This window comes from Ictidomys tridecemlineatus, chromosome 13 (genome assembly GCF_052094955.1).
Source record: "Ictidomys tridecemlineatus isolate mIctTri1 chromosome 13, mIctTri1.hap1, whole genome shotgun sequence".
NCBI lineage: Eukaryota > Metazoa > Chordata > Mammalia > Rodentia > Sciuridae > Ictidomys > Ictidomys tridecemlineatus.
In genome coordinates, this window is record NC_135489.1 from 79,485,824 (window position 1) to 79,513,323 (window position 27,500).

The 27,500-nt window shown below is 38.4% G+C and overlaps 1 protein-coding gene across 1 annotated transcript in view; it reads right to left on the bottom strand.

Moving 5' to 3' along the window:
* Positions 1–27,500, bottom strand: part of LOC110597345 (contactin-associated protein-like 3) — a 137,706-nt gene that overhangs the window by 26,006 nt on the left and 84,200 nt on the right. Inside the window, 7 exon segments of the mRNA XM_078029832.1 lie at positions 19–189; positions 6,725–6,844; positions 7,885–7,897; positions 11,008–11,022; positions 12,168–12,317; positions 21,488–21,693; positions 27,177–27,296. Coding sequence (XP_077885958.1) covers positions 19–189; positions 6,725–6,844; positions 7,885–7,897; positions 11,008–11,022; positions 12,168–12,317; positions 21,488–21,693; positions 27,177–27,296 — 795 coding nt within the window.

Genomic DNA, 27,500 nt, shown 5'->3' on the forward strand with positions numbered 1-27,500 from the left:
GGGGGGGGGCTCACTCACACTGCAGCTCTATCCTGATGAAGTCTGTGATGCCCAGGTTCTCCATAAACACACCAGAGAAAACCGTGGTCTTAAAAAAGAACTGCACATCCGCAGTGAGTTCTCCATGGAAAGTGGGGAAATGAAGGTATGAGGTCTCAGTGTTGAAGGAAGCCGAATTCCAAAATGACTCTGTTTATGCCAAAAAAAGGAAAAAAAGAAAAACTCATGAATCATTTTTACTGCAATTTCTAGAAGCCTTCCCTGCCTCACTGGGTGTTCTCATTCATGCCGTATCATCAGGACATCACATTCAGCGATTATTTTAAGGGTTAGAATTCTGTGTTGAGAAAAGACGGAGGGTAAGCAAAGCAAAAGTGTGACTGATTGTAACACCAACAACGTGGGCAAGAGATGAGGGAGAAGGTGTCCAGGGAGGTGGAAAGACAGGGGTAGGTTGCAGGATCATTTTCAAGTTCAAGTCAACAGAATTCACTGCTAAATTGGATGCAAGTGGAAGAGAGTTTGAGATGACACCAAGGGTTTGGGGAATAATTTTGAAGAAGCAAGTTTGACAGGGATACATTACATTTGAAATCTCTATTCAGCACCGGATGGATTTTTGGAGGCAGCAGTTGGTCTATGACTCAGGAAGCCAGATCATAGAATCTTGCTTTCCATATTTTTTGCAAACTAACAATAAACAAATACAACCCATCATCCTAGTAATGCCCTTCATAGCAAAAACAAAAATCAGAACAAAACAAAAAAACTCCTTTTTTTTCCTTCTGGTCCAGAATTTAATCCAGGACCACACTTTATATTTATTTCTCAAGCCCCTCTAGTGCCCTTTATTCTAGACTTTTCTTGTCTTTCATGAATACAACTGCTATGGTTTAGATATGAGTCAACCCCCCAAATCTCATGGATGAGACAATGCAAGAATTTTCAGAGGTGAAATGATTGGGTTATGAGAGACTTTAGCTAATCAGTGGATTAATCCATCCATATGAATTAACTGGGTAATCATAAGCTGGTTGGATGTGTCTCAAAGAGGTAGATCACTAGGGGCATGGCTTTGAGGTTGATATTTTGTCCCTGGGAAGCAGGGCCTTCTCTCTACTTTCTGATCACCATTTCCTGACCTTTTTTCCTTCTCCACGCCTTTCTACCATATTGTTTCACTTCATCTCAGACCCAGAGCAATGAAGTGAGTTATCTGTGGACTGAGACCTCTGAAATGAGCCACAATAAACTTTTCCTCCTTTACGTTGTTCTTGTCAGGTCTTTTGATCACAATGATGCAAAGCTGACTAAAATAATAACCTCTTATTTTTTTCATATTTTTGGAGCATTTTTCAGTCGATTTGTAAAATGTTTCTCAATTTGGGTATATCAGACACTTGTCATTAGATTAGTCTTGTGCATTTTGTCAAAAACAGCATAGAAAAACGAAAGGAGTAAGGAAAGAGCCTTCAGAATGGGAGAAAATCTGCCAGTTACTCTTCTGTGAGGAGATTACTAGCTAGGATACATAAAGATCTCAAAAAACACCCAAAACATAACCCACTCAATAAATGGATAAAAAAAATCTAAATAGACATTTCTCAAAAGAAGAAATACAAATGGCCAAGAAATGTATGAGAAAAAATGCTCAACATCCTTAGCAATCAGAGAAATTCAAACCAAAACTACATTGAAATTTTATCTCACCACAGTTAGAATGACACTCATCAAGAATACAAATAATGATAGCTGCTGGTGAGAACATGTAGGAAAAAGGTATATTCATATCATTGGTAGGTCTGCAAATAAGTATGACCAATTTGGAAAGAAGTATGGAAATTCTTCAAAAGATAGGAATGGAACCATCATATGACCCAGCTATCCTATTCATTGATATTTATCCCAAAGAACTAAAATCAGCACACTATAGTTACACATGCATACCATGCTTAGAGCAGCCCAATTCACAAGAGTCAAGCTATGAATCAGCCTGGGTGCCCATCAATAGACAAACGGATAAAGAAAATATATGTATATATTCACAATGGGGTTTTACTCAGCCATAAAAAAGAATGAAATTATGTCATTTGATGGCGAATGAATGAAATGGAGAACATCATGCAAAGTGAAATAATCCAGGCTCAGAAAGTCAGAGGTCAAATGTTTTCTCTCAAATACAGAAATTAGAGATAAAAAGGGAATAAAAATGGGGATCTTATTAAAATAGAAGGGAGATAAGAAGAGGATAGGCAGGGGAAAAGGGGAAAATTGGAGATGATGTTGGTCAAATTATGCTATGCATGTGTATGAATATATTGCAATTAATTCCATTCACATATAATTACAATTCATGATTAAAAAGCAATAAATAAGCACAAAAACCAATGAAGTAAAGGTAGGGGATCAAGGGGAGGGAGGAGGGGAGGTAAAGGAGAAGCACTAGGGATTGAAATGGATCTAGTTAAGTTATATGCATTAATGAACGCCAACATGAACGTCACTATGATGTAAAGCTGTAGTGCATTAATAAGAACATTTTTCTTCAAAAGCAGAGAAGTGATGCTCTGTCCTTGGGAGTGCAAGGACAAGACTTGCACTGTGCTAATGTGTGCCCCTACTTGCCATGTTAACTTTAATTGATTTCTGCTATGGTATCTGTCATTGCTCCCATATAAAATTAATATTTTTCTCTTTGTGATTTGAAACTATTTGGACATCTAATGGCCTTTACATAACCTGGTCCACTTTTCCATCCCGTGGTTTTATAGAGGATTGATGGTCCTTGAATTATGATGATACTGGTGATGTTCCATCATTCCTTGACAGGGTGCTAGGCCTCTGTTAGGAAGGGCTTGTTTCTGGACCTCCTATTTAGTATTTTTTATCCATTTCAAATTTACAGCAGCATCACTCCTGGATCCCTATTGTTGTAAACTGTTTATAATCTACTACTGTAACTGATTTCAAGGGTTACACTGTCCCAAATCAGGTCAGAGGAAACCTTCCCAAGACGCTTTGACAAAAGCAGTTGATGGGACAGAGTGCAATTTTTTGAGCAATTTTTTTTTATATATATATAGCAGGACGATCTAGGCTTATCCTCTATCTTCTCTGTCCCATCTCTGAAATCAGCCATTTTCCCAAGGAGTGGTGGTTTCTTTTCATGGAGAAGGATAGAAATGACATTCAGAAGTCAAGATATTAAGTCACATGCTTATATCTCTTTGCTACTAAGGTGCCATGACTTCAAGGCCCTCTCAGTAGTCAGCTGCAGGAACAGGTGTATGGGCACATGCACTACAGCACACACACACACAAACACATCTTTTTGTGTATTTCATATTATCTACTGTGCATATGTTAAAACCCTTGAGTTCATGCTGGTAACCTTCTTTTCTAGTCTAGTACCGAGGGTACTAGAATTTGCTCTTCCTTCTTTCCATATGGGTGACCCCGTTCTCAGTGGGGTCACTGAGAAACACCTGGTTTTGTAATCCTCAGTGGATTTTCATGTTTCACGTTTCCCTTTCCCCATGGCCTGGGCACAGTTGGGCCCACCATTCTGGGCTGCTTAAGGGAAGCTAAAAGAACCAACTGAAACTGTTTTAAAGAAAGTAGAGATGAAGAGAAAGAAAGGGAAAGAGAGGAAAGAGGAATTGGGGTAGGGGATGTCAGCTCTATTTTTTATTTTATTTAGAGATAGGGTCTCACTGAGTTGCTTAGCATCTCACTTTTGCTGAGGCTGGCTTTGAACTTGCAATCCTCCTGCCTCAGCCTCCCCAGCCACTAGGATTACAGATGTGTGCAGCTGAAGAAGGAATTTTTGAAGAAAGAATTATTATTATTATTATTATTATTATTATTATTATTATTATTACTATTGGTTGTTTAAAACATTACAAAGCTCTTGACATATCATATTTCATACATTTGATTCAAGTGGGTTATGAACTCCCATTTTTACACCGTATACAGATTGCAGGATCACATTGGTTACACATCCATGTTTTTACATATTATTTTGAACACCACCTCACCCTCTGAAGTTTTGTTGAGAAATTGACATGAAGGAAATGCCCTGAGTCGTCTCAGGATTACACCCACATTCGGAGAGAAGTGGAGGGCTGGTATGAGTTGCCAGAGAGCAAATAATTCAGAAGAAAATGTAAGTGCAGAATTCTTATAGACCAGTGCTCCAGGTCAGAACCTCAACAAACAGGAAACTTGGCTCCAAATGTGAAGGAGCTAATACTGAAATGTGAAAAGAACTGGACGCCTGTGGCATCCTGATAAAAGTATAGGATACACATCATGTTGTGTTAGGACTGCAGAACAGGACACTTGTAATTGTTGAAGATAAAGCAGCATAGAGAGCAGTTGATCAGACACAGTGTAAGAGACCCCTCCTTCACCAACTTGAGACATGGGAAAAAAAAAGTGATAGAATGACAGACCCTAGACCTAAGATCACAGTTCGGAAGGGACAAGAAAGATGCATCAGATTGTGAGGAGCTGGATGCGAAGAAGAATTGAACCACATCATGTATCAATCAATCAAATGGATCAGAGCTGCCTGCTACACACTAACAAGTTAAAAAGCCATCACAAAGTAAGGAAGGGAGGGAGCATGGCACGTGTATGGAGGAATGCTTAGATAAGTGCATTGAAGAGGAGACGGACAGAGATGAAAGGAACTGGAGGACACAGGGCATGCATGGAGTAAAGCTGGCACATGTCTCAGATGCAGAGAATCCAGCACATGAAACAGAAGGCATTCAAAGCATAATAAAACCATTCTTCTTAAATAAGAACAAAGTATTGAGATCAAGAAGCACAATGGTTTCAGAAAAATTAATAGAAAATGACAAAGATTGAGGCTTATTCTGGGTGACAAGTGAGATTGAAGGGGGACAGGTCAAGAACTGGGGAGCATCTGAGGTCTCACCTCCACTGCAGCTGGCCACAGTTTCACAGAGCCTGAGAGAAAACACACCTTTCTGGGTTGGAGTCAAAGGGCTTTATTATATATATCACCATGAGATGTATGAGCATCTCGGTGTGAGCATGGTGGCCTGGCTCTGAATCTCACAGAACCATGTGATTGGTGTGAGATGAGGACAGGAGGGACAGGAGCCAGTGCCCTCCACTCTGGGGACTGGTGAGACATTGGTGGTGATGATGTACTCTCCTGGAGCGACTCCATTTCCCACACATGCACAGAAACTGACTGATATTAGGGGACAGCGATGACACACACTCTGACACTCTCAGCAAGGACATGCAGGGATGCTCAGGGTCCACACTGGACGACCTCTCAGCAGCACCCTCCTCATATTAAGGGAGAGAAGTAAAAATTCATACTCCAGATGTCTGCCCAGCAGCATACGATGCTTATGAGTAAAAACACTGGAACTTTCCCCTAGGGAAAGAGGTCTCGATATCGAGTTCATGTACTAGGGCAATAGGGGATCCTCACAGGTTTGAAAGAATTCTGGGACTATTGAGGCAATGAGCCCTGAGCGGATGAGGAAAACCTTGACCATGGCATTCAACCTTGAATGAAAATCCTGCAGGGAAAAACACAATCTAATACTAGAGCCCATGATGGTGATGTGGTGTGTACAAGGTCTGAGAAAAGAAAGTGGCATTCACTGTTTTTATACTGTTAAAGGTGTCCTGAAAATATAAGGGCAATCAACCAACATTCTCAGTCATTCACAAATTTGGGAAATAGTTTTCTTAAGGACTGTTCCATAAGAAAAAACAATAAATGGACAATTAACCAGTCAACCAAATAATATGTTAAAATAAAGATAATTCATTCTATGTAAACTAATACAGGTAGAGCATCCATAATCCAAAAATCTGAAATCTAAAATGTTCCGTATCCAAAAGTTTTTGACGCCACAAGAGGGAAACTCCACACCTGGCCTCCTATAACAGGTCACAGTCAAAATGCACGTGCACCAAAAATATTGTATAAAATTACCTTTGGGCTATTTGTATAAGGTTTACACAAAACTCGAGTGTCATTTAGACTCGGGTTCCATCTCCAAGAGATCTCACTACTGCGCAGGCAAACATTCCCAAGTCTGCAAACCATGGCTTTTCAAAACACCTTGTGTCCCGAGCATCTAGGATGAGAGAGATTTCAATGACTGTTCACTCGTGAAACGTTGATCTCTAGCACAGATGCAGTGCTGTTCCATCCCTGTGTCCATTATGGTGTGTATTAGAATGTCCCCCAAAGGCCCATGGGTGCCCAGCCTGGGTTACTATTGGGAGGTGGTAGAGTCTTTATGGGTGGGTCTGAGTGGAGGAGGTTAGATCACGTTGTGTGTGCCCATGAAGGGGTACTGGGCCCTGGCCCCTTCCTGTCTCTTTGCTGTGCAGCTGCGGCAAGGTGAATAGCCCCCTCTGACTCTCTCTCCCACCATGATGCCCTGTGCAGCCACAGGTCCAAGCAAAGGGCCAAGTGACCATGGACCCAACCTCCAAAATTGTGACTCAGAATAAACCTTTCTCCCTTTAAGGTTTTCATCTCAGATCTTTGGTCACAGCCACAGAAAGCTAAGGAGCACGAGGCTTTCTGATATCTGCTCTGGTCCCAGCACTACCATGAACTTTCTCTCTGGCCAAAATAAGGCACTTACTTACTTTTTTTAAAAATAATCAAAGTATGTTATTATAGAAAGAAAGCTTTTCTCCTGCCAGCACTTACTGTCCCCCTGGCAGAACAGAGGTCCCAGCATATACACAGCTTCAGAGGGTGGTCGGCCCCTGTCCGTCATCACCACTTGAATGACTGGCAGGTACTCCTTCTGGGAAGACTGTGATGTCACTGTTCCTGGAAAACCACAAAGGGACCCTTAAGATGACTCCAGTTGACACACACACACACACACACACACACACACACACACACACACACACACACAGAGTCAACTGTGATCTCTTATTTGAATCTAACATTTCAGGACTTAATGGAACACTTACAAACATTTTTGGCATTTTGAGAGCACAGAAACTGTTAAAAATTGAAATCAAAGTTTCTCTGTAATGATTGTGACTTTGCAGGCCATGTAGCCTCTGCAATTGCTCAGCTCAGCCACAGGCACTAATGATGGGCATAATTGTGGGATGATCAAAATTTATGGACACTGAAATTTGAACTTCGTAACAAGTTTGATGTGTCATGAAACACTCTTCCTTCCATCTACTTAAAAATGTAAAACATTTCTTAGTTCATGGGCCAGACAATAACAGGTAAGTGGGCAGATGTGACTCACAGCAGTAGTTTAGCAACTCCTGATCCATTTGCCAATTCCTGAACTCACCGAACACAGAGAATAAAAGGGGCAAATCAAGAAGGGGGGTCATTTTGCAAGCACGGGATAGTATTTTCACGATAATCAAGCATATAACTGCTCTTTAAAAATTAGTCTCAGGATACTACTCAAGTGATTATCAATTATAAATAGTTACAGATTTAGATCTTCACAGAACTTTACCATTAAATATTTGAAATCCTTTTATGTTTATAGGGTATTTCTTTCCTCAATAACTTTGTAAATTGTAAAATTAAACCTACAGATCAAAATGAATTAAATAGAATACTTTTATAAGTAATACACAGGTTAATGTATGTGAAATTTCTGTGAAATGCTGAACCCAGCTATCCAGGGGACAAACATGGATCAGACCCTGAGTGAGGCATTGAGGACACATAGGAAAAATACTGTGTGTGCCCCTGAGTACACAGCCCCCTGGGCACTAGGTTCCAACCATAGTTATGGCCATCAACATCTTCCTACGTGTGAGTGACTGACAAATACAAGCAGGTCTGGAGCAGGCGCTGGGAGGGCCTGGGGTCCTGGTCACAGCTGTGCCACTCCTATTCTCTCTGTCCAAAATAATGGCATTAATCTCTTCTTTTGCAACCTGTTGATGTTTATTTTGTGTCACTCAACTGTGTATGTAATCTGATTCAGAGACAAAGAACCCTTACTCTGGTTCCTCATCCTGCTCTAGAATCTCTATAGAATCTAATAAATACCCTAGTCCTTAAGTCACTCATTTCTAAAACATTTCTTGGCGTGGATTTATGGCCAAAGATCAGAATAATTAATATCAAATCATGTAAGACCTTTCACAGTGGCAAAAATAAAGTTTTTGTAAATTTTTATTAAAGACTTTAGGTATCAAAGCTTGAAATTGGAAAAGATAGAAATAAAAGAAAATGGCTATATTAAGATTTTCATCATGTAAATAAATGAAGTAATCTGTAATGCATAAAAGAGATATCAATTAATGTAACTCAGGTACTCTGCAATATGTGAAATATTTAGTGATACAGAAAGATTATTTCTCATATCCAGACTAATATCCCATAACCTTACCTAGTTATTGATGTTTGTGCAAAGAACAGAGCATGAGTTATGAAGTGTCACCATCATTCAGCTCTGGAGTGGACTGATGGTTGACAAGCAGAAATGTTCTCCTAGGAAACAGGGTAGGTCAGCTTAGGAGATTGTGTATGGACACATCAGGCATCAAAAACAGCATTTCCATGCTGGTAATTGCCATCTCATCAAGGTAGTCTAGTAGGGGAGCTGTACTTCTATGAGGTATTTATGAAGGATGCTGGAATTTTAAAAACTCATTTTGCATAGAAGCTCCAAGCTTCTTGATGTTTAATGCTGCATGCAAAATACTGAGCTTGTGTAAGGTGACAGCTTGTGTAGGGCACCTCAGTTGCATTGGAGGAGATACTAAGTCTCCCCCTCCCCCATTATTTTGGAGAGCTTCTAGTAAATCATAAAAAATGGCTAACATTTTTCACCAATTTTTTGTTGATATAGGCAGATCTCAACCTTTGCAGATTTATATAGATGACTGAAGATTTGCCATGGTTACCAGACTTCCTTAAAATTTCTTCAGCAACTGGGACTTGGTTTTTCATTTCTTTTTTCCCTATTATTTTCTGAAATATATACTACAGGTAAAATAGTCAGAATTTGAAAACCTAAAATGGGAAAAACTCTAAAATATAAAACATTTTGAGCCCCAACATGATGCCATGGGTGGAAAACTCCACTCAAGACCTCTTGTGATGGTCAAAGTCAAAATGAAGATGCATTAAAAATATTGTATAAAGGTCCCTTTAGGCTGTGTGTATACAGGGTTCAGACTTGAGTTTCATCCCTGAGATATTTCATTAAGTATTTGCAAATATTCCAGATTCCCCAAATCCAAAATCTGACACACTTCTGATCCCAGGCATTTCAGATAAGGAATACTGAGCCTCTAGGTAGTGTAAACATGGGAAGAGTATATTTCTAGATATGATAACCCCTTCCAGTACTACTAAAAGTTCAGTAAGAGAACTTTCAAAGACTTTTTGCTTGAAAGTTCCCATTGTTCTAGAAATTATGCTTTCCTAAGAAATGCCATGACTTCTAAGAACTACTATTAATTGTTTACCAAGAGATTTGATTTGGTGCAAAGTAGAGCTATACATTTGGGGGGTTGTTGAAAAAGCCAAAAAGGAAAAATGTTGGGTCCACCTCAACATTTAATAACTAGGTTAGTAATAAAATACATATCATGGTCCACAACTAATCTTAAAATCTTTCCAGTTTTTCAACTTCTGTTTCATTGACCTCTTGCCTCTCTCCTGGCTAATTCAGCCTGCATGAATTAATTACTATCATAATACAATTTGTCTTGATATGTGCTAGGACCCATCTCGTCATCTTGATCTTCATCTTAAAAATCATCTTGCTTACTCTTTGAGTTTCCATATTGATTTGAAAATCCACTTGTTGCAATCCACACCAATCAGTAAAACACTTGGCATTTGTTAGAAATCCCACTACGTTTTTAGAATAATTTGGAAAAATGACATCTTTAAAAGAGGGCTTCTCAATAGCAGTGTTATTGAAGGACTGCATAGTTTTGCTCCATGAGGGTTGTACAGTGCATTGTAGAATGTTTAGCACTTTTTTTTTGCACTAGGGATTGAAACCAGGGGTGCTTTATCACTAAGCCACATTCACAGCCCTTTTTATATTTTATTTAGAGACAAGGTCCCATTGAGTTGCTTAGTGCCTCGCCAACTTGCTGAGGCTGGCTTTGAACTCGTGATCCCCCTGCATCAGCCTCCCAAGGCCTTTAGCACTTACTAAAGACACAGAAACATTCCTTCCTTTGTGACCACAAAACTGTCTTCAGAAAAAACAAGCATTCCCCAGGGGATCAAAAGCATACTTGATTGAGGACGACTGCTTTAAGCTACTACTGACTCATAAAATCTATGACAGTAGTAAATCAATCTATTTATTTGTCTTCTAAATCTCAATAATTTTAATATAAAAGTATTAGACTTATTCTAAGAAAAATTTACATTGTAACATAGCAAATAGTTTTTATTAAGTCTTTCAGTGTTAATTAATTTATGCTTTTATAGATATTCAAGTAATTTCTCAATACTGATTGATCACAAATTCAGCATATCAACTGAACTCTTCATTCATCCTGGTGGTATTTCATTATATTACCTTCAATTTTCTGTGTAGGCAGTCATGTCATTGGTAGGTAATGATGGCAGCTTTGTTTCCTTTTTTTATAAGCTTTTCATCAGTTATTTGTTGTGTGTATATGTGTATGTGTGTGTGTGTGTGTGTTTGTAACTGGCATGTGATGAGCTTTTGTGTATTCTACAATGAATGGTTGCAATGTCAATTTTCTTAACTTTAGTTTTGAAATACTCTTGCCTGTTTCACTTACTGATTCTCCAAAGTCATGTTAAAATCTTCCAGTATTTTGAATAATTTTCTATTTCTCTTTGCTTCCTTGCTAATTCTTTCTTGATACACTTTTTTTTTCTTGATATACTTCTTATGGTGCATATGAAACTTGTTGGAGCATCTCATGAACGAATCAGCATCATATAGGGTCCAACTTTATCCCCAACAGTATGGTTGTCTTTGTGTGACCTAATACAGCTACACCTGCTTCCTTTTGATTTGTATTTACCTGGTAAAAATGTCTCACCCCTTTACCTTCAACTTTACTTGGTGCTTATGTTCTCTTCTGTGAACAAGCTATGGTTTCTTTAAAAAATATAATATGATAATGCCTAATGTCTGACTTCAAAATTGACAGAGTGGCCTCACATTCACTGGGGTTAGTTGCACATCTGGATATGTTTAAACTATCTTATGTTTTGCTTTCTATCTACCCTGAATAATAATTAAACAAAAGTCCTAAGACAAAAATATAAAATAATAATAATAAATATAAAACAATGTTATATACAGCTGCAGGGATCATCCTAACTAGCAAAATAACTTATGGATTTTTGGAGAAGTTGAATTCTATGATGTATGTATATTTCAGATAATGTATAAAAGACTCTTGAACAATGTTTACTATAAATTTATACCTATAGATTGACTTGGAGCATAGCTTAACATTTTACATTATTAGAGTGCCTTTTATATATGTGTATTTTATGTTAAATATTTGGTATATTGGAATTACTGTAGAAATTTAATGAAAACGTCTTGCTTTAATTGGTGTCTATCTAATTATATATTTTTTTTCATATACTGCTTTAAATGAGCTCCTGACTACATCAAACATGAACTAAATGGGTGGGGGATAAAGTTGATTCTTTTATGCAAAACCTCTTGGAGTTCCATTGTGTTAATGGAGTTCCCATGTTAATGTTTACTCACAAATTCCTAAGAAATATATAGTGTTATCTCCTAAATATATTTAAGACAAAACTTTGGAGGAATTCACCTTCTGAATTATTGCCATGAGTGCCAGATTGCTCAATTAAACTGAACTTCAGAGACAGACACTTGACTTCTAGTTGAGTGGGAGACTTACCAATTGCTTCCAATTGAAGAAGAATAAAAACCACATTATCTGGTATTCACAGTAAAATAGTGAATCTTTGGTCAGACAATTTAATCTTTTGATTAACTGAAGGTATTTCATCCAAACTTATACTTTTAAATTACTTGAGCATCATGTAATTACTTATTTGTTCTGATATGCCTGCTGTGTAATTAACTATGCATAACTGAGGAATAAAAACTACATTTCTGTGCAGGGACAGCATGTGGAAATCATCATTCATCCTAGTCACCGACACAGCTGCAGTGATACTGAGAGTCCAGGCAGCTCCCCTCTCGTCCACAAGTGCACTTTTGTGCATCTGGCAGAAAACCTCCCCAGTAAGTGTGAGTTCCATTGGTTCTTCTAGCCCACCAGTTCAGTGGCGTTCCATCTGAAAGACAAGTCTGAGAAAGGTGACATCTATTTTGCCCCTCCCCCCGTCCAAAATAGTTCCCTTTTTTGCCAGGTCTAAAATGTGTGTGTGTGTGTGTGTGTGTGTGTGTGTGTGTGTGTGTAAGAGAAGAAAGATACACTTCACTTCAGAAGCTATATTTTACCCCTGCCAATAAAAATGTGGTTTCTCCAAATATATGGGCCAAGTTTCTCCCCTCAGTGTTTCAATATCTAGGCTTAAATAATCCCCATCATCTATTTTTATTTTATTAGGAAATGAGTCCTTAACTTACTTGTACATGGATATCACATATTTTCCATAAAAATAACATTCAAAAAACATTTGCCATAAAAACAACAGTAAGAGTAATTTATATACCCAGGATGAATTTGTTTAAGATGACAAATGCCCCCGGAGCAAGTTCAATGTCATACAGAAACAATGATCTATCACCCCACATTTTTTTAAAGTATAGTTGCTATACATTAGGCCTTTGGAAAGGTATGGCACCCTCTGTAATGACTTAACACATATTTTTGAGATATGTGTTTTTCTTGTATTACAAAGACTGACTGTTTATCTGGAGGCTAAATAAACGCATGGATAGGTCTTCTTCAAGTCTCAAGTGAACATGATGCTGAGAAACCAAGTCTGCCTGGTGCAGATGTTCAGTGCCAACTCCCCAACCCTGGCTGTGGTCAGATGACAGAGCTGGGCACTGTCTCAGCTCTACAGAACCACATGTTAAGACCAGGCATGCTTTGGGGGTGGGGACCAGGATGCACATTGCAGTGAGCCTGAGATGATTACAGAAGCAGGTGTGCAGGTTAGCCCTCTTAGAGGAAGATGCAGGAGAAGATAAATTGCAGTCATCCCAAAATTAGAGGATGAAGAAAATGGAATTGGATTGCTTCAATCAATTTCCCAAATGTGCTTGGTAATTTGGTGCTGTTTTTCAAATTTGTAAGTTGTTATTGTTGGGCCTTGAGTTGAGATCTGGAACTTATTCCAGGTTCTGCCTTTAATGCTTAATACAACTCAATTATGATTCATTTATAGGTAAGATCTCTGCATTCATCATCCTCACTTTCACTCTCCCACCCCCCCCAAAAGAAATTTAAAAAAATAAAAGCAATCCTGAGAAATTTATGGAGGAGTAAATATCTAGAACCTGTTAAAAATACATTGAAAGCTTGTTACTAGGAAATAAGAGATACTCAGAAAATTTAATATTCTTTTCTCAAAATGCTACTTTGAGAAATGCTACATTACTTCCTTGACCACTACACTTGCCTAGATTGAAGTGTATATCCTAGTGCACAAGGATGAATTTACCTGGAAATCCCCCTGTAGAGTGGTAAAAAATAATCTTTTGAGAGATTGCAAATATCTTTGGTTCTGCTTAAGTGTCTTAAAGTGTTCTAGAGAACAATCAAAAGACTTCAGGGGAATTTCCAGATGATGTAGACTTATCTTTTCCTGCTTCTTCTGACTAAGCACAATGATAAACCTTGGAGATAACACACAAGAAGAACCACAGGAAATTCTGAAAGGAGGAAAGAGGAAGGCTAACTGGTTAGGACCCAGAACTGGAGGGAAACTATCATAGTTTATATAGAATTTCATTACAATTCCCCATTCATGTTAAAACAAAAAGTTTCTCAGAAGGAGGATAGATGATATGGATTAGAAAATTAGCTCTAGATAAAGAAAGAAGGAGCGTTAAAGAAAGAATAAATGAAGATAAAATATAACATTCTGACAATCAAATGGGATTCATCCCAGGAATGCAATGTTCAACATATAGAAATCAATAAATGTGATTCATCATGTCAATAGACTTAAAGATAAGAACCATATAATCATCTCAATAGATGCAAAAAAAAAAGCATTTGACAAAATACAGCACCTCTTCATGTTCAAAACATTAGAAAAACTAAGGATAATAGAAACATGTCTCAACATTGTAAAAGCTATCTATGCTAAGCCCCAGGTCAACATCATTCTAAATGGAGAAAAATTGAAGGCATTCCCTGTAAAACTGGAACAAGTCAGGGATGCCCTCTTTTAACACTTATAGTTAACATAGTTCTTGAAACACTGGCCAGAGCAATTAGACAAAAGAAATTAAAGGGATACAGATAGGTAAGAAAGAACTTGAATTAGCACTATTTGCTGATGATATGATTCTATACCTAGAAGACTCAAAAAATTCCACCAGAAAACTTCTACAACTAGTAAATGAATTCAGCAAAAGTAGCAGGATACAAAATCAACACCCATAAATCAAAGGCATTTCTGTATATCAGTGACAAATCCTCTGAAAGGGAAACAAGGGAAACTACTCCTTTAATGATAGCATCAAATAAATAAATAAAATACTTGGGAAGCAACTTAATGAATGAGGCAAAAGACCTCTACAACAAAAACTACGTAACATTAAGGGAAGAAATTAAAGAAGACCTTAGAAGATGGAAAGATCTCCCTTGTTCTTGGACAGGCAAAATTAATATTGTCAAAATGACCATATTACCGAAAGTACTATACAGACTTAATGCAATTCCAATCAAAATACCAATGACATTTCTCATAGAAATAGAAAAAGCAGTCATGAAATTCATCTGAAAAATAAGAGACCCAGAATAGCTAAAGCAATCCTTAGCAAGAAGAGTGAAGTAGGTGATATCACTATACCAGACCTTAAACTATGCTACAGAGCAATAGTAAAAAAAAAAAAAAAAAAAAAAAAAAAGCAGCATGGTATTGACACCAAAATAGACTTGTAGACCAATAATACAGAATAGAGGACACAGAGACTAACCCATATAATTACAGTTATCTTATATTTAGACAAAGGTGCCAAAAACATACATTGGAGAAAAGGCAGCATCTTCAACAAATGGTGGAGTGAAAACTGGAAACCATATGCAACAAAATGAAACTAATCCCCTCTCACTCACCATGCACAAAACTCAACTCAAAGTAGATCAAGAACCTAGGAATTAAACCAGAGACACTATGTCTATTAGAAGAAAAGTAGGCCCAAATTTCCATCATGTCGGATTAAGCCATGACTTCCTTAATAAGACTCCTATAGCACAAGAATTAATATCAAGAATCAATAAATGGGATGGATTCAAACTAAGAAGCTTCTTCTTAGCAAAAGAAACAATCGGTGAGTTGAAGGAAAGATAGAAATTTCTAACATTGGAAATTAAAAATAAGCCATTGCTAATGATCTGATGGACATCCAAATAATATTAGAGGACTATTTTGAACAACTCAATACACACACATTTGATTATTGATATGAATTGGAGCAACCGCTTGAAAGACACAATCTACCAAGCCTCACTCGAGGAGGAATAATCTAGACATCTCTATGTTATGGGTGGGATCACATACCCAAAACAAGTTACACTGAAGTCTTAACCTTCCATACCTCAAAATATAACTTGAATATGTGGTCTTTGTAGAGGTAATTGAATTAAGATGAAATCATTAATGTAGGCTCCAATATAATGTGACTTGTCTTATTTTTTAAAGAAAGGTAAATATGGACACTGAGCTAGACACACACAGAGGTAAGATGATATGAAAATACACACAGAGAATATCATGTAAAGTTGGGAGTTTGGAGTGATTAATCTACAAGCCAAGGAATGTCAAAGATTGTCCACAAACCAACAGATGCCACAGGTTTCTGTTAACACTTTGATTTTGTAATTCTAGCCTGTAGAAATATGAGACAATGATTTTTTTCTTATTTTAAACAACCCATGTCTAGGACTTGGTTATAGCATCTATGAGAAAAGAAGATAGATTTTATTATTAAGTAAAATGAATCAAGAATCAACAATTTTTCCAAAACAGAAGGTTCAGACCCAGATAATTTCATCTGAAAATTCTACCTAACATGATACCAATTCTCCCCAATGTGTTCAGGAAACAGAAGGACAATGAATACTTCCTAATTTATTCTAAAAGGCCCACATTGCCCTAATACCCAAACTAGGAAACATTTTACAGAACAAAAAAGAAAGAAAAGAAAAGAGAGAAACTGCAGAAAAATCTCTCCTAAATATAGGAATTGAAACCTTTAAAAGTATTAATCAGCTGGATCCAAAAGTATGCAAAAATAATTATGCCTCATAATCAAGTGGGATTTATTTCCACATATGCCTTGAATGTCATGGAATTAATTCACATTATTCCTCACATCAACAGGCTAAAGAAGAAAAACCATATGGTCCTATGAATAGATGAAGAAAAAGTGCTCAATACAATCCAATAGCCATTCATGATAAATAAAAACTGTCAGAAGACTTGGAATACAAGAGAATGCCATCCACTTGGTGAAGAGCATCTAAAAAAAACCTACAGTTATCATCAGACCTAAAAGTGAGGGTCAAGATAATTCCCCATGAAGACTGGGAATGAGAAAAGGGTATCACTGCTCACCACTGCTTTTCCACATTGTACTGGAAGTTCTGGGTAATATAGTAAGCAAAAAAGGAAATAAAGTATATAGATTATAAGGGATAATTAAAACTCTTTTTTTTCACAAATAGCATCACTGTCTATACAGAAAATCCCTAAAAAAACTCAACAGCAGAAATATCTAAACTAGAAAGTGTTTAGCTCAAGACTGCAGGACAACAGTTGATTGCTTTCTTATATAAAACAGTATACCACTGGAAGATGAAATTAGAAGCACAACATATTTTACACTAGATCTAAAAGTTAAATATTTAGGTATAAATTAACAAAATTGGCACATAATCTATATGGGGAAAAAAGTATAAAATTCTGAAGAAGGAGATCAGAGAGGATCTAAGTAAATGGAGAGATATATCATGTCCATGGATAGGAAGAATTGAGAGTGTGAAAGTGTTAAGATCTTCCCAAATTGATCTATAGATTTAGTGCAAGCCTCATTAAAATCGCAGCAAGTTCCTTTGTGGATATTGACAACTGATTCTGAAGTTTACATAAAAAGGCAAAGACTGACAATACCCAACACACTACTTAAGATGAATGAAGTCAGAGGACTGGTAGCACCTGGCTTCAAGACCCACTACAAAGCCACAATACTCAAGACAGCATGGCATTGGGAAAAGAGTAGATAAACCCATCAATGGGACAGAATAGAGGACCTACATATACATCCACGCACAGATAATCAACAGAACTTTGAAAAAGACCAAAGACAACTCAATGGGGAAAGTACAGTTTTTGCAAAAGTGGTATTAGAACAACTAACAATCCACATTCAAAACAAGGTGAATCGAGGCACTGTCCACCTTTCATATCAAAATTAAAATGCCATACAACAAAACTTCTGGAAGGTAAAAGGAAAAAATCAAGTTGATCTTGGGTGTGTCAATGAGTTTTTAGATGCAACAGCAAAAGTCCCATCAATGAAAATAATTTTATAAAGTGGATTTTTTAAAAACTAAAAAGCTTCTAAAATGAAAAACACTAATCTAATAAAAGACTTGTATCTGAAACATGCAAATAATTTGTAGAACTCAATAGTTCCATAAGTAACCCAATTAGAATGAGGCAAAAGATCTGAACAGATACCAGAAAAAAATAAGATCTATTGATGAAACGCAGAATATGAAGATACCCTCAAAATCACATGTTATTAGGAAACAGCAAACACAAACAATAATGGGATACTACTGCACACTTGTTAGAATGGTTAAAATTCAAACACTGACCTTTTCAAATGCTGGCCATGATGTAAAGCAACAGAACCTCTCATTTATTGCTGATTGGAATATAAAATGGCCCAGGCATTTTGGAAGACAATTTGGTGCTTAATAGGCTTACCAGCGTTACCATAAGATCCAGCAATTATGCCCCAAGGCATTTAAGCAAATTAGCTGAAAATATATGTGGTTGGAATAATTCTCACCTACTACATAGAAATCAAGACATTGTGATATTGATGCAGGGTAGACATATAGATTTTGAAGACAAAGAATCAAGAAATAGACCCACCACACAAACATGCCCAAGTGGTATCTGGCAATGTTGAAATGGTAATTCAAAAGAGGAAGGACAGTCTTTCAATAAATGGCATTAGGGAAACTGGGCCAAACTCTCACACACATAAAAATCATCCCAAAGTGGAACATAAAATATAAAATATTTTCTATAAAATATAAACCACTAGAAAAAAATTTTTTAAATCTTTAGGATATAGAATTAGAGAAAGAATTCTTAGACTTAACAGCAAATGTACAACCCACAAAAGGGGAAAAAATGATAAATCTGACCTCATTAAAGTAAAACTTTTGCTAAAGCATAAGGAGGATGTGGAAGAAATCAAAGTCTTATAAAGTGGAAGTTTGGGGAATGTAAACTAATATAGCCACCCTAGAAACCACTTGGGCACCTTTTTTTCCTTTATAAAATTAACCATGTAATTACCCAACAATTGTGATCTTGGCCATTTTGATCCCAGGAAAATGACACTAATGATCACACATTCATAATGGGGACAGCGTTCTAATGAATCTCAAGGAGGATTATGCTGAGTGAAAAAGTCCATCCCCAAAGTTTCTACTTTCTGATTCCATTTATATAACACTCTTCAAATGGAAAATAAATGGAGAACGGATTAGTGGTTGCCAGGGGTTACCACTGATGAGTAGGAGGTGGAAGCAGGTGTGGATACTGAGCCAGAGGAGGCTCATGCCAATGGAAATCTTGTGTATCTTGACTGACAAGGTTGTGATACTGCACTGAAGTTTTGCAAGACATTACCACTGGGAGAACTGGGTAAAGGTACTCAGGTTCACTTGATGATTTCTCACAAGTGCGTGTGAATGTGCAGTTGGCTCAAATTTTTAAAAATTCATTTAAAAAACCAATAAAATCCTAAGGGAAAACTATAGGCTCTTTTTCAAAAGAAAACCAGAAAACTTTCAATGACTGAAGTAGAATACTTCATTTTCTCAATTATTTTAGCCCCTAACACAGTAGTTTCCAAAAGATCACCTGAAGATTTTTTTTCAAAATTCCAAGCCCAGGCTGTTCCTCAGATCAGTTAAATTGTAATTTACAGGTATAAGACATTTGCAAAGTCCAACATTACTTCATTTACAGTTTGCAAGGCATCAGATTAAAGTTCTTTCTGACTTGCTTGTACACATTATAAAGCAAAGCAGATCAGAGCTCACATCCTAAGGAAAGTTCAACCCATGTTACCCTTCTATGTCATCTCTTCCCAAATCAGGAGCTTCTGAAAGGTTTAGGTTCATTCTACATGTTTGTCTGGGTTAAGTTTATATTTAAAATTCTCCAGTGGCCCCTTTGCCACAATAACTCTAAGACAGAGAAAAATGACACTACATTTTTCCTAATGTAGTTTAAGAAATGCATCTTATTTCACTTTTAATTATTCATTCTCCAAATTCATCTTGTATCTAGAAATAAAACCAAATGGACAACGGCTGTCAAGTGCATCAATTAAATCCCAACCCCATTGGAAGGGTTTAGCACACCTGTGTAGTGCACAGGGTACAGGCTGGTCCATGCACACTGTGCTTGCTCACTGACACATCCGGAAATATTGTTTACTGGTTCCATTAGAGGTCACTCTCATGTGACTTGTTCCCTTTCTTCCTCATGCCTGGCTTTCCCTGGTAACTATCTAGTATATTTTGTTCCATAGTCCTGGTCTGGCTTACTATAATCATCTTTCTCACTGATTAAACTTCAACCATGATGAATTAACAAATACTTGAACGCAGTAATGACAACTATAAATATAAAAACCTGGAGAGCTGGGACCGAGAATAAAACTACAGAGCTGGGAGTGAGGATTACTTATTTCCTGAACTTTATGTAGTCTATCTCATTTATGTAGGACTCCATGAGATCAGTTCGGTGTCTCTGAAGAAGAAACAGATGCAAAAGATTAAGCAATTGGGCTGGGGGTGTGGCTCAAGTGGTAGTGCGCTCTCCTGGCATGCCAGTGGCCCGGGTTCAATCCTCAGCACCACATACAAACAAAGATGCTTTGTCCACCGAAAACTAAAAAATAAATATTAAAAATTCTCTCTCTGTCTTAAAAAAAGATTAAGCAATTGCTTGAATTTCTGCAGATGCTACAGAATAGACTTGGACTTCAAACTTAGATGTGAGATGAAACAAGTCCTTTGCTCTTTTTAGTCACTGGAACCAGCAGATAGGCATTCAAAGGAGACTAGATCACTCTGAGAAGGGACCCAAGTGAGGATTGCATAGATCTAGACAACAGGTAAGATCCAAGGGTGAAAGGCAGGAGGGGGCCATTCCAAGCAGAGAAAGTAGCAGGAAATTTCTGGCACAGAGAAGAACTGTGGTCTGGAATGATCCATGGGGGCCAACTGACCAGGAGCCATGGGGATTAGGGGAGGCAGTACAGGTATGGGACAGTGATTCTGAAGGACACATCTGCAACTTGGAGTCAAACACCAATACCTTTCAGTGCATTTGAATAGAAGATTGTAGATTAAAATTTTAAGAGTGGCTTTACTATGCTGCTAACTTACACTAGTTTAGATTGCTGAATTTCTAAAAAAAGAAAGAAAGAAAGAAAGAAAGAAAGAAAGACAAATCTCAGTATTTACTAATGAAAATAAAGTACTTGCTAAAAAAAAAAAAAAAAACTTTATTGGGGAGCATCAAAGGGTTCAGTAAGAGACTGTGGGAGTCCCTAGAAGGAGGGAGAAACATCTACTTAAGAGCAGAAGGTTATGATGCAAGCAGCGCTTCCTCGAGATAATCTGCATTTTTGAGGATGAAGATAGTCTATTAGATAACCTGGGGGAAATGGATGAGAGACCAGCCAGAAAACTCTTGTAATAACTTGAGTAATTATTTCGAATCCGACGTACGGGACCTACTGAGACAATCTGAAGGGAGGGATCCAGCGTGACAGGCGGATTGAGGGGTAGATTTTGAAGAGTGGGGAGGTGGATTGGTCCTCCAGAAAGAACAGTTAACCCTCACCCACCCTAAAACCCCACTCTCCTCTAATTATCAAAACTGGCACCTGTTATTAGCAAAGTTTCTTTGATTTAAAAAAAAAAAAAAAAAAACATGTCACTAGTCCTGCATGCTGAGCATCCATCCCTTGAGAGGGCGCCCTGCAGCGCGGCCCCAGGCAGGGGTCCTCCTTACCTCGTGGGTCTGCGAGCTGCCCAGAGCCCCAGAGCCGAAATGCAGAGCCAGCTGCTGCTCACAGCGCTCTGCCAGGGCCACCGCTGCCCGCAGCTGCCTCGCGCTGGCCACGTAGGCGAAGGTCACCGAGCGTGCGTGCCCCCGGGGGCCGCCTCCGATGGTCACCTGGTCTGGGCCACCGTGCCGCACCACCGTCCACGCAGCGTCTGCGGAGCACAAAGGGGCAAAGAGGAGGCGTCACCGCGGGGCAGGAGTCAGAGGCTGCGAAACACCTTTTATTTCAGTTAATTCTTTCCCGCGTTGTTATTGGTGCACTGTAGCTGAACATGGTGGGGTTTGTCCTTACTCATTTGTGCCTGCACCAATATACCCAGATAATTAGGCCAATGCCACTCTTCAGCACTTCCCCTCGGTCCCCTCCTTCCCTCCTCGGGTCCCTTTCCTCTGCTATTCATTAGATCCCCACCTCCACCTTTCTTTTCCTCTCTAGCTCTCACATATGAGAGAAAGTCTACAATCCTTGACCTTCTGAGTTTGGCTAATTTCACTTAACAAAATCGTCTCTAGTTCCATCCGTTTTTCTGCAAATGACATAATTTCATTCTTCTTTATGGTCGAATAAAACTCCATTGTGTATATATACCTCATTTTCTGTCGCCATTCATCAGTTGACTGACACCCAGGCTGGTTCCACAGTTTAGCTACTGAGAACTGTGCAGCTATCAACATGGGTGGGCATGTGTCACTGCAGGATATTGACTTTAATTCTTCATGATGAATACCCACACGCGGTCTAGCTGGGCATATGGTGGTTCCATGCCTAGTCTTTGAGGAAACTCCATACTGATTTCCATAGTGGTTGTACTAATTTACAGTCCCACCGATGGTGTACAAGTGTTCCTTCTCCTCCCCATCCTCTCCAGCATTTATTATTGCTTGTGTTCTTGATGGCTGCCATTCTCACTGCTGTGAGATGAAATCTCAGTGTAATTTTGGAGGAAAGTGCAAATAAAAAACTACACTGAGATTTCATCTTAATTAAGTTTTTAATCAAAATTTGAATCACTGCGAGTTCACAGTGAACTTTTTGCCTTGGATTTGTTTAGCAACGCATTAGCCAGAATTCAGCCTCAAAGAGAATAATATATTGGGAGAACTGATGATTAAATTTCTGTGACTTGTCTAATAATATAATGTAAAAATCACTTTTTACATCAACACAAAAATGAGGCTAAACTGGGCATGTCCATGTATCTTTTTTGCTCAGTATTTTCCTCATCTGTGTGTTTATTTTCCTTATTATCAAATAAATTTATAAAAGATGCATTTGGGGATGATGGGACCTACAGATTGATGGAATTCCACAGGAAGCAACTTTGTTCAAAGCCTATCAACTTATCAGTAAGCAAACCCTGAAGAATGACATGCCTTGGGCGTCCCATAGAGCGTCCAGGCAGTAATCCTGGCCATTTGTCCATCTGATGATAATTTCTGATGTATTTCTGTTGTGCTGATCAGTTGAATTTGTTTTCTTTTACTTTTGTCTGTTTTTTTTTTTTTTTTTTGTGGTACTGGGGGTTGAACTCAGAGGCACTGTACTACTGAACTAAACCTCCAGCCCTTTTATGTATTTTTACTTTGAGAAAGGGCTTTGCTAAGTTGTGCAGGCTGGCCTCCAACTTGCAATCCTCCTGCCTCAGCCTCCCAATTCTCTGGGATTACAGGCTATGTGCCACCACACCCAACCATTAGGTTGTTTTGATAAAATAACAAAAACAAAAACAAAAACAAAAAAAAACAACCCACAAAAGAGCAAACTTCCAAGGGAAGAACTTTAGGTTCTTAATGAAAGTTCCCAAGGGAACTCATGCTTGATGGTGTAAAGTATCGCCTAGCTGAATGGATAGCTATGGGTCAGTGGACAAGGAGCTGCTATGAAGTCACTCCAGTTCAACTACATCAATGCTGCCTGGTCCTTTAGCTTCTAAAAAAAAGACATATTTAGTATAAGGGACACTTTACATAGGAGTTTTCCAAACTGTAGGGATGGGGAAAATTCATATGGATATACATTTTTAAGAATTCAAAATCAAAGCAATGTAGTACGTGTGTTTTTTGTTGTTTGTTTTTTGGGGTTTTTTTTAGTCCAGGAATTGACCAAAGGGATGCTTAACCACTGAGCCATATCCCAACCCTTTTTATGTTTTATTTTAAGACAAGGTCTCTCTTGAGTCGCTTAGGGCCTCGATAAGTTGCTGAGGCTGGCTTTGAACTTGCAATCCTCCTGCCTCAGCCTCCCCAGTCACTAGGTTTACAGGTGTGTGCCACCATGCCCAGCTATATTAGGTTTTCTATTGAGAAATCACCCTCCCATCCTGTCACATCTCAGGATTTTTAATGACTTGGTCTCCAAATGTAAGAGAAGTTTAACTGTCTTACTGCTGCTCACCATATCAAAATAACAAACCATATTCCTACCATATCAAAATAACAAACAGAGAGACAAGGAAGCCGGCAGTGTGGCTGGAACAAACCTTTGGCCATGGTTCCTATGGAGAGCACAGTGTCCACGAATGGACGGAAAGGACAGACAGAACCTGTGAACTGAAGGAGGGAACACAGGCTTGAATTCAATGACCATGGCCTGCTGTCCTCACAGAGGGGCTGCCCAGGCCTCCTGCAGCAATCTCAGTTCCAAGGCTCTTTCCTTTCACAAGGTTCTCAGCATGAATTTCTTTTCATTTTAAAATCTTTAAACTCCTGACCATCCTGTGTGCATGACTCCTACTCTGCATTCACCTTCAGGTTTCTCCTGTCGACTGGATCAAATCCACAGACACCTGACACTCAGGGGGGCCTTGAAGATAATCAGTCACGTGCCATCTTAGGTCCTGAGTCGTGGTTGGATGGTCCTGGGTAACTCACTTTAACACATTTGCAGTCATGCATGATCACAGTGTAATAATAGAAAAATAGGTTTGAGATCTATCTGGAAAACGGCTGTCCCAGAGAGCATCAGAAGACTTACTCACCTGTAAACCTCTTCTTCCTTGTGGGATTTCTGTTGAGAAGTCGGATATGATTCTTATCTTTGCTCCTGTGGAGGTGAGGTGGGTTTTTGTTGTTGTTATTGTTTTGTTTTATCAAGGTTTTTCTTTACCTTTGATGGCTCACAGTTTGAATGTCCGTGCCCAGGCATGGTTTTACATTGGCAGTGGTGTTAGCATGTCCTGTTTTAGTGTTCTTTAAACTTCCTGGATCTGTGATGGATGTTTTGACAAAAATTCATGAAAAATCCTAGTTATTATTGCTTCAAAATTTGTTTCTGTACCTTTCTTTATTTCTTCTCCTGATATTCCGTTTACATGGAAGTTACACCTTTTATAATTATATCACAATTCTCATGATATTCTGGGTTTAGTTTTTTCAGTCTTTTTTTTTTAAATGTCTTGGCTTTTCAGTTTTGGAAATTTCTATTTTGATATCCCCAAACGTAGAGATTTCTTTCCTCTGCTATATCCAGTCTCCAAATGAACTCATCTGAGGCATGTTTTCATTTTTGTTCCAATAGTTGGATTTCTGGCATCCTTTTTCCTTCTTTGTGAGAATTCCCTCCTCTTGGATGCACGGCTCCTCTGCTCTTGCATGCTGTCTGCTTGGTCTCTTAGACCATTAATCTGTTAGTCCCAGTGGTTTTCAGTTCCTCGTCTGCTCATTCTAACATCCCTGCCATATTGGAGTCTGTTTCTATGGCTTCCTCTTTCTCTTTTGAATTGTTTTCTGCTGTTTGTTCTATTTTTGTTTTTCCTTGACATTTTTTCCTGATAGCCAGGGGTGATGCATTGGTGCAAGTCATGATGCCACCAGACCTTTAGTGAATCAAGTGAGATGCAGCCAGTGGGAGGGCCTGTGTGATGCCATCATGAGCCTGGGCCTCCGCACTGTGGCCTCAGCTCCCTCCCCAGCATCCTCAGGCATTTCCCTTTTCCTAAGTAGGCTAAGCTCTGAAATAGATCCCAATAGTTTAGGCTCTGAAAACATTCTTTCTCAAGGGCAGGTCAAGGAGAATAGAATGCTCTGGTGAGTGTTTCCCGGTGATTCTTTCTCCACTTATCCTTCTGGAAGCATGAGGAGATTTTCCTCCAATATCACTGTAAGACACAGGTCAAGCTCCTCAAGCATAAGGATTTTTCTCTGACTGCAGATCTCAATTCCCAGACTTGTCTCCACAGGGACTCCAGCAATTTGTCAATCACCTTTTAGGTTTTCCCACGCAGGCTCTGGGAAGGGGTGATTCTCTGTGTCTGCCTGCTTCTCTCTCCAATGGGGGGACAGCAGTCTGCTCTGTGACTTCACATCTTTGCTAGATCTAGGAAGAGTCATTGATTTTTCATTTTGTCCAGTTTTTGACTTAGTAAGATGGAGCAGTGACTTCCAAACTCCTTAGCAAGACAGATGGAAGCCACTGGTTCCTGAAAGCTATCACTCTACATGCATTTTTCAAGCTAGTGGAACAATATTTGACAACAGCACCTTTTTTAATTGCTTTTGCTTAATCTGCTCTAAGCAATGCAACCTCCAGAGAGAAGATGACTTTTTCTAGGGGAGTTTAGTGATTCCTCTGTCATTAACTAGATTTTGTCATTAGATGCTTCCCTTACCAACTTCACCAAGCCTCCTTCTTCTCATCTTCAAACAATGACAAGATCCTTGCAAGGGTGACCTTGGTTAAGTCCTTTGCTATTTGCCAAGACCACATTACTGCAAGAACCCATTGTGAAGAAGCTGAACCACAGCAAGGGATCCCGGGAAAGCTGCATGACTGATGCTCTGGGTGCAGGACCCTTCTCGCGTTAGTATGATTGTTTGAACCAGGGAGTTTGGGAGATGGTGAGTTCCTGTTGGTGGGACTTCTGTATTTTATATCTTCAGTGCTTTGCTGATCACGTGGTTCTAAATTTTTGGAATATTCACATTTTAAACATTCTTTGGCAATCTTCACTAAAGCATTTTTAATTTCTATGTACTTTCATTTGTTTGTTTCCTTCTTTTCTAGGTGTTTGCTGGTCCATTTGGTCACTGTCCAGTTTGAAAGGACTTCACAACCTTTTCTCTGCACACTAAATGAGAACTATTTATTTCACATTTCTTTTTTCCAGAGAGCTCACTGAAATTTGCTAGGGCAGATTTCTGTAAAAATTTAATTACCTAAGTGGCATTTTACAGCAACCTTAAACAATCAAGCTGTGTTCATTTGTAATAATATCTAAACCAGGAGTGGTTTTATAATATTAACACAAATTAAATTTCTTATATTATAAAAATTACATGCTATTGAAGATATAGATACACACACATACATACATATCTTATTAGTACTTTTAAAAATCTCTTTTTTGTTCTAAGTTTTTAAAATATGTAAATCACAGAATCAAAGCTTTATGTCAAAATGGTGCATATGAAAAATATGTAATTGTGACTAGTGTTGCAGTCATAGCAGAACATTAAGTTTCACCTATAACCCAACCAAGGTAAGTCAGAAATACAAGGAAGTTTTATTGATAATAAAATTAGCCAATATATCAAGTTGAATGTTTTAACAATGCTGCCAACCAGCAAATCTCTCCCTGGTCTATCCTGATCATGGGCATAAACAGTTGATATCCAGGTCTGAAGGTTATTGACGTACCTGTCATGTTGCAGTACACAAGAAACAGTCCCAGGGGGCCACTGCCATCAGCATCAATATAGTAAAGCCCAGAAGGACTCCCTCGGTGCTTGTGGGCCTCACAGGACTGCTCATACAGCACTGTAGGAGAACATCACCCATCAGAAGCAGAAGGGATCCCTCAATTGGTTTAATTAGTGTCCAAATGTTTCCATTTCTGAATTACAGACACATGATACATATTACCTGACATCATTTTTATTAGTTTGTTTGACATTATATTTGATTAGGTAGAAGACAGAAAGGTGACATATTATAAATTAAATTTACTTTCACTAACAAAGG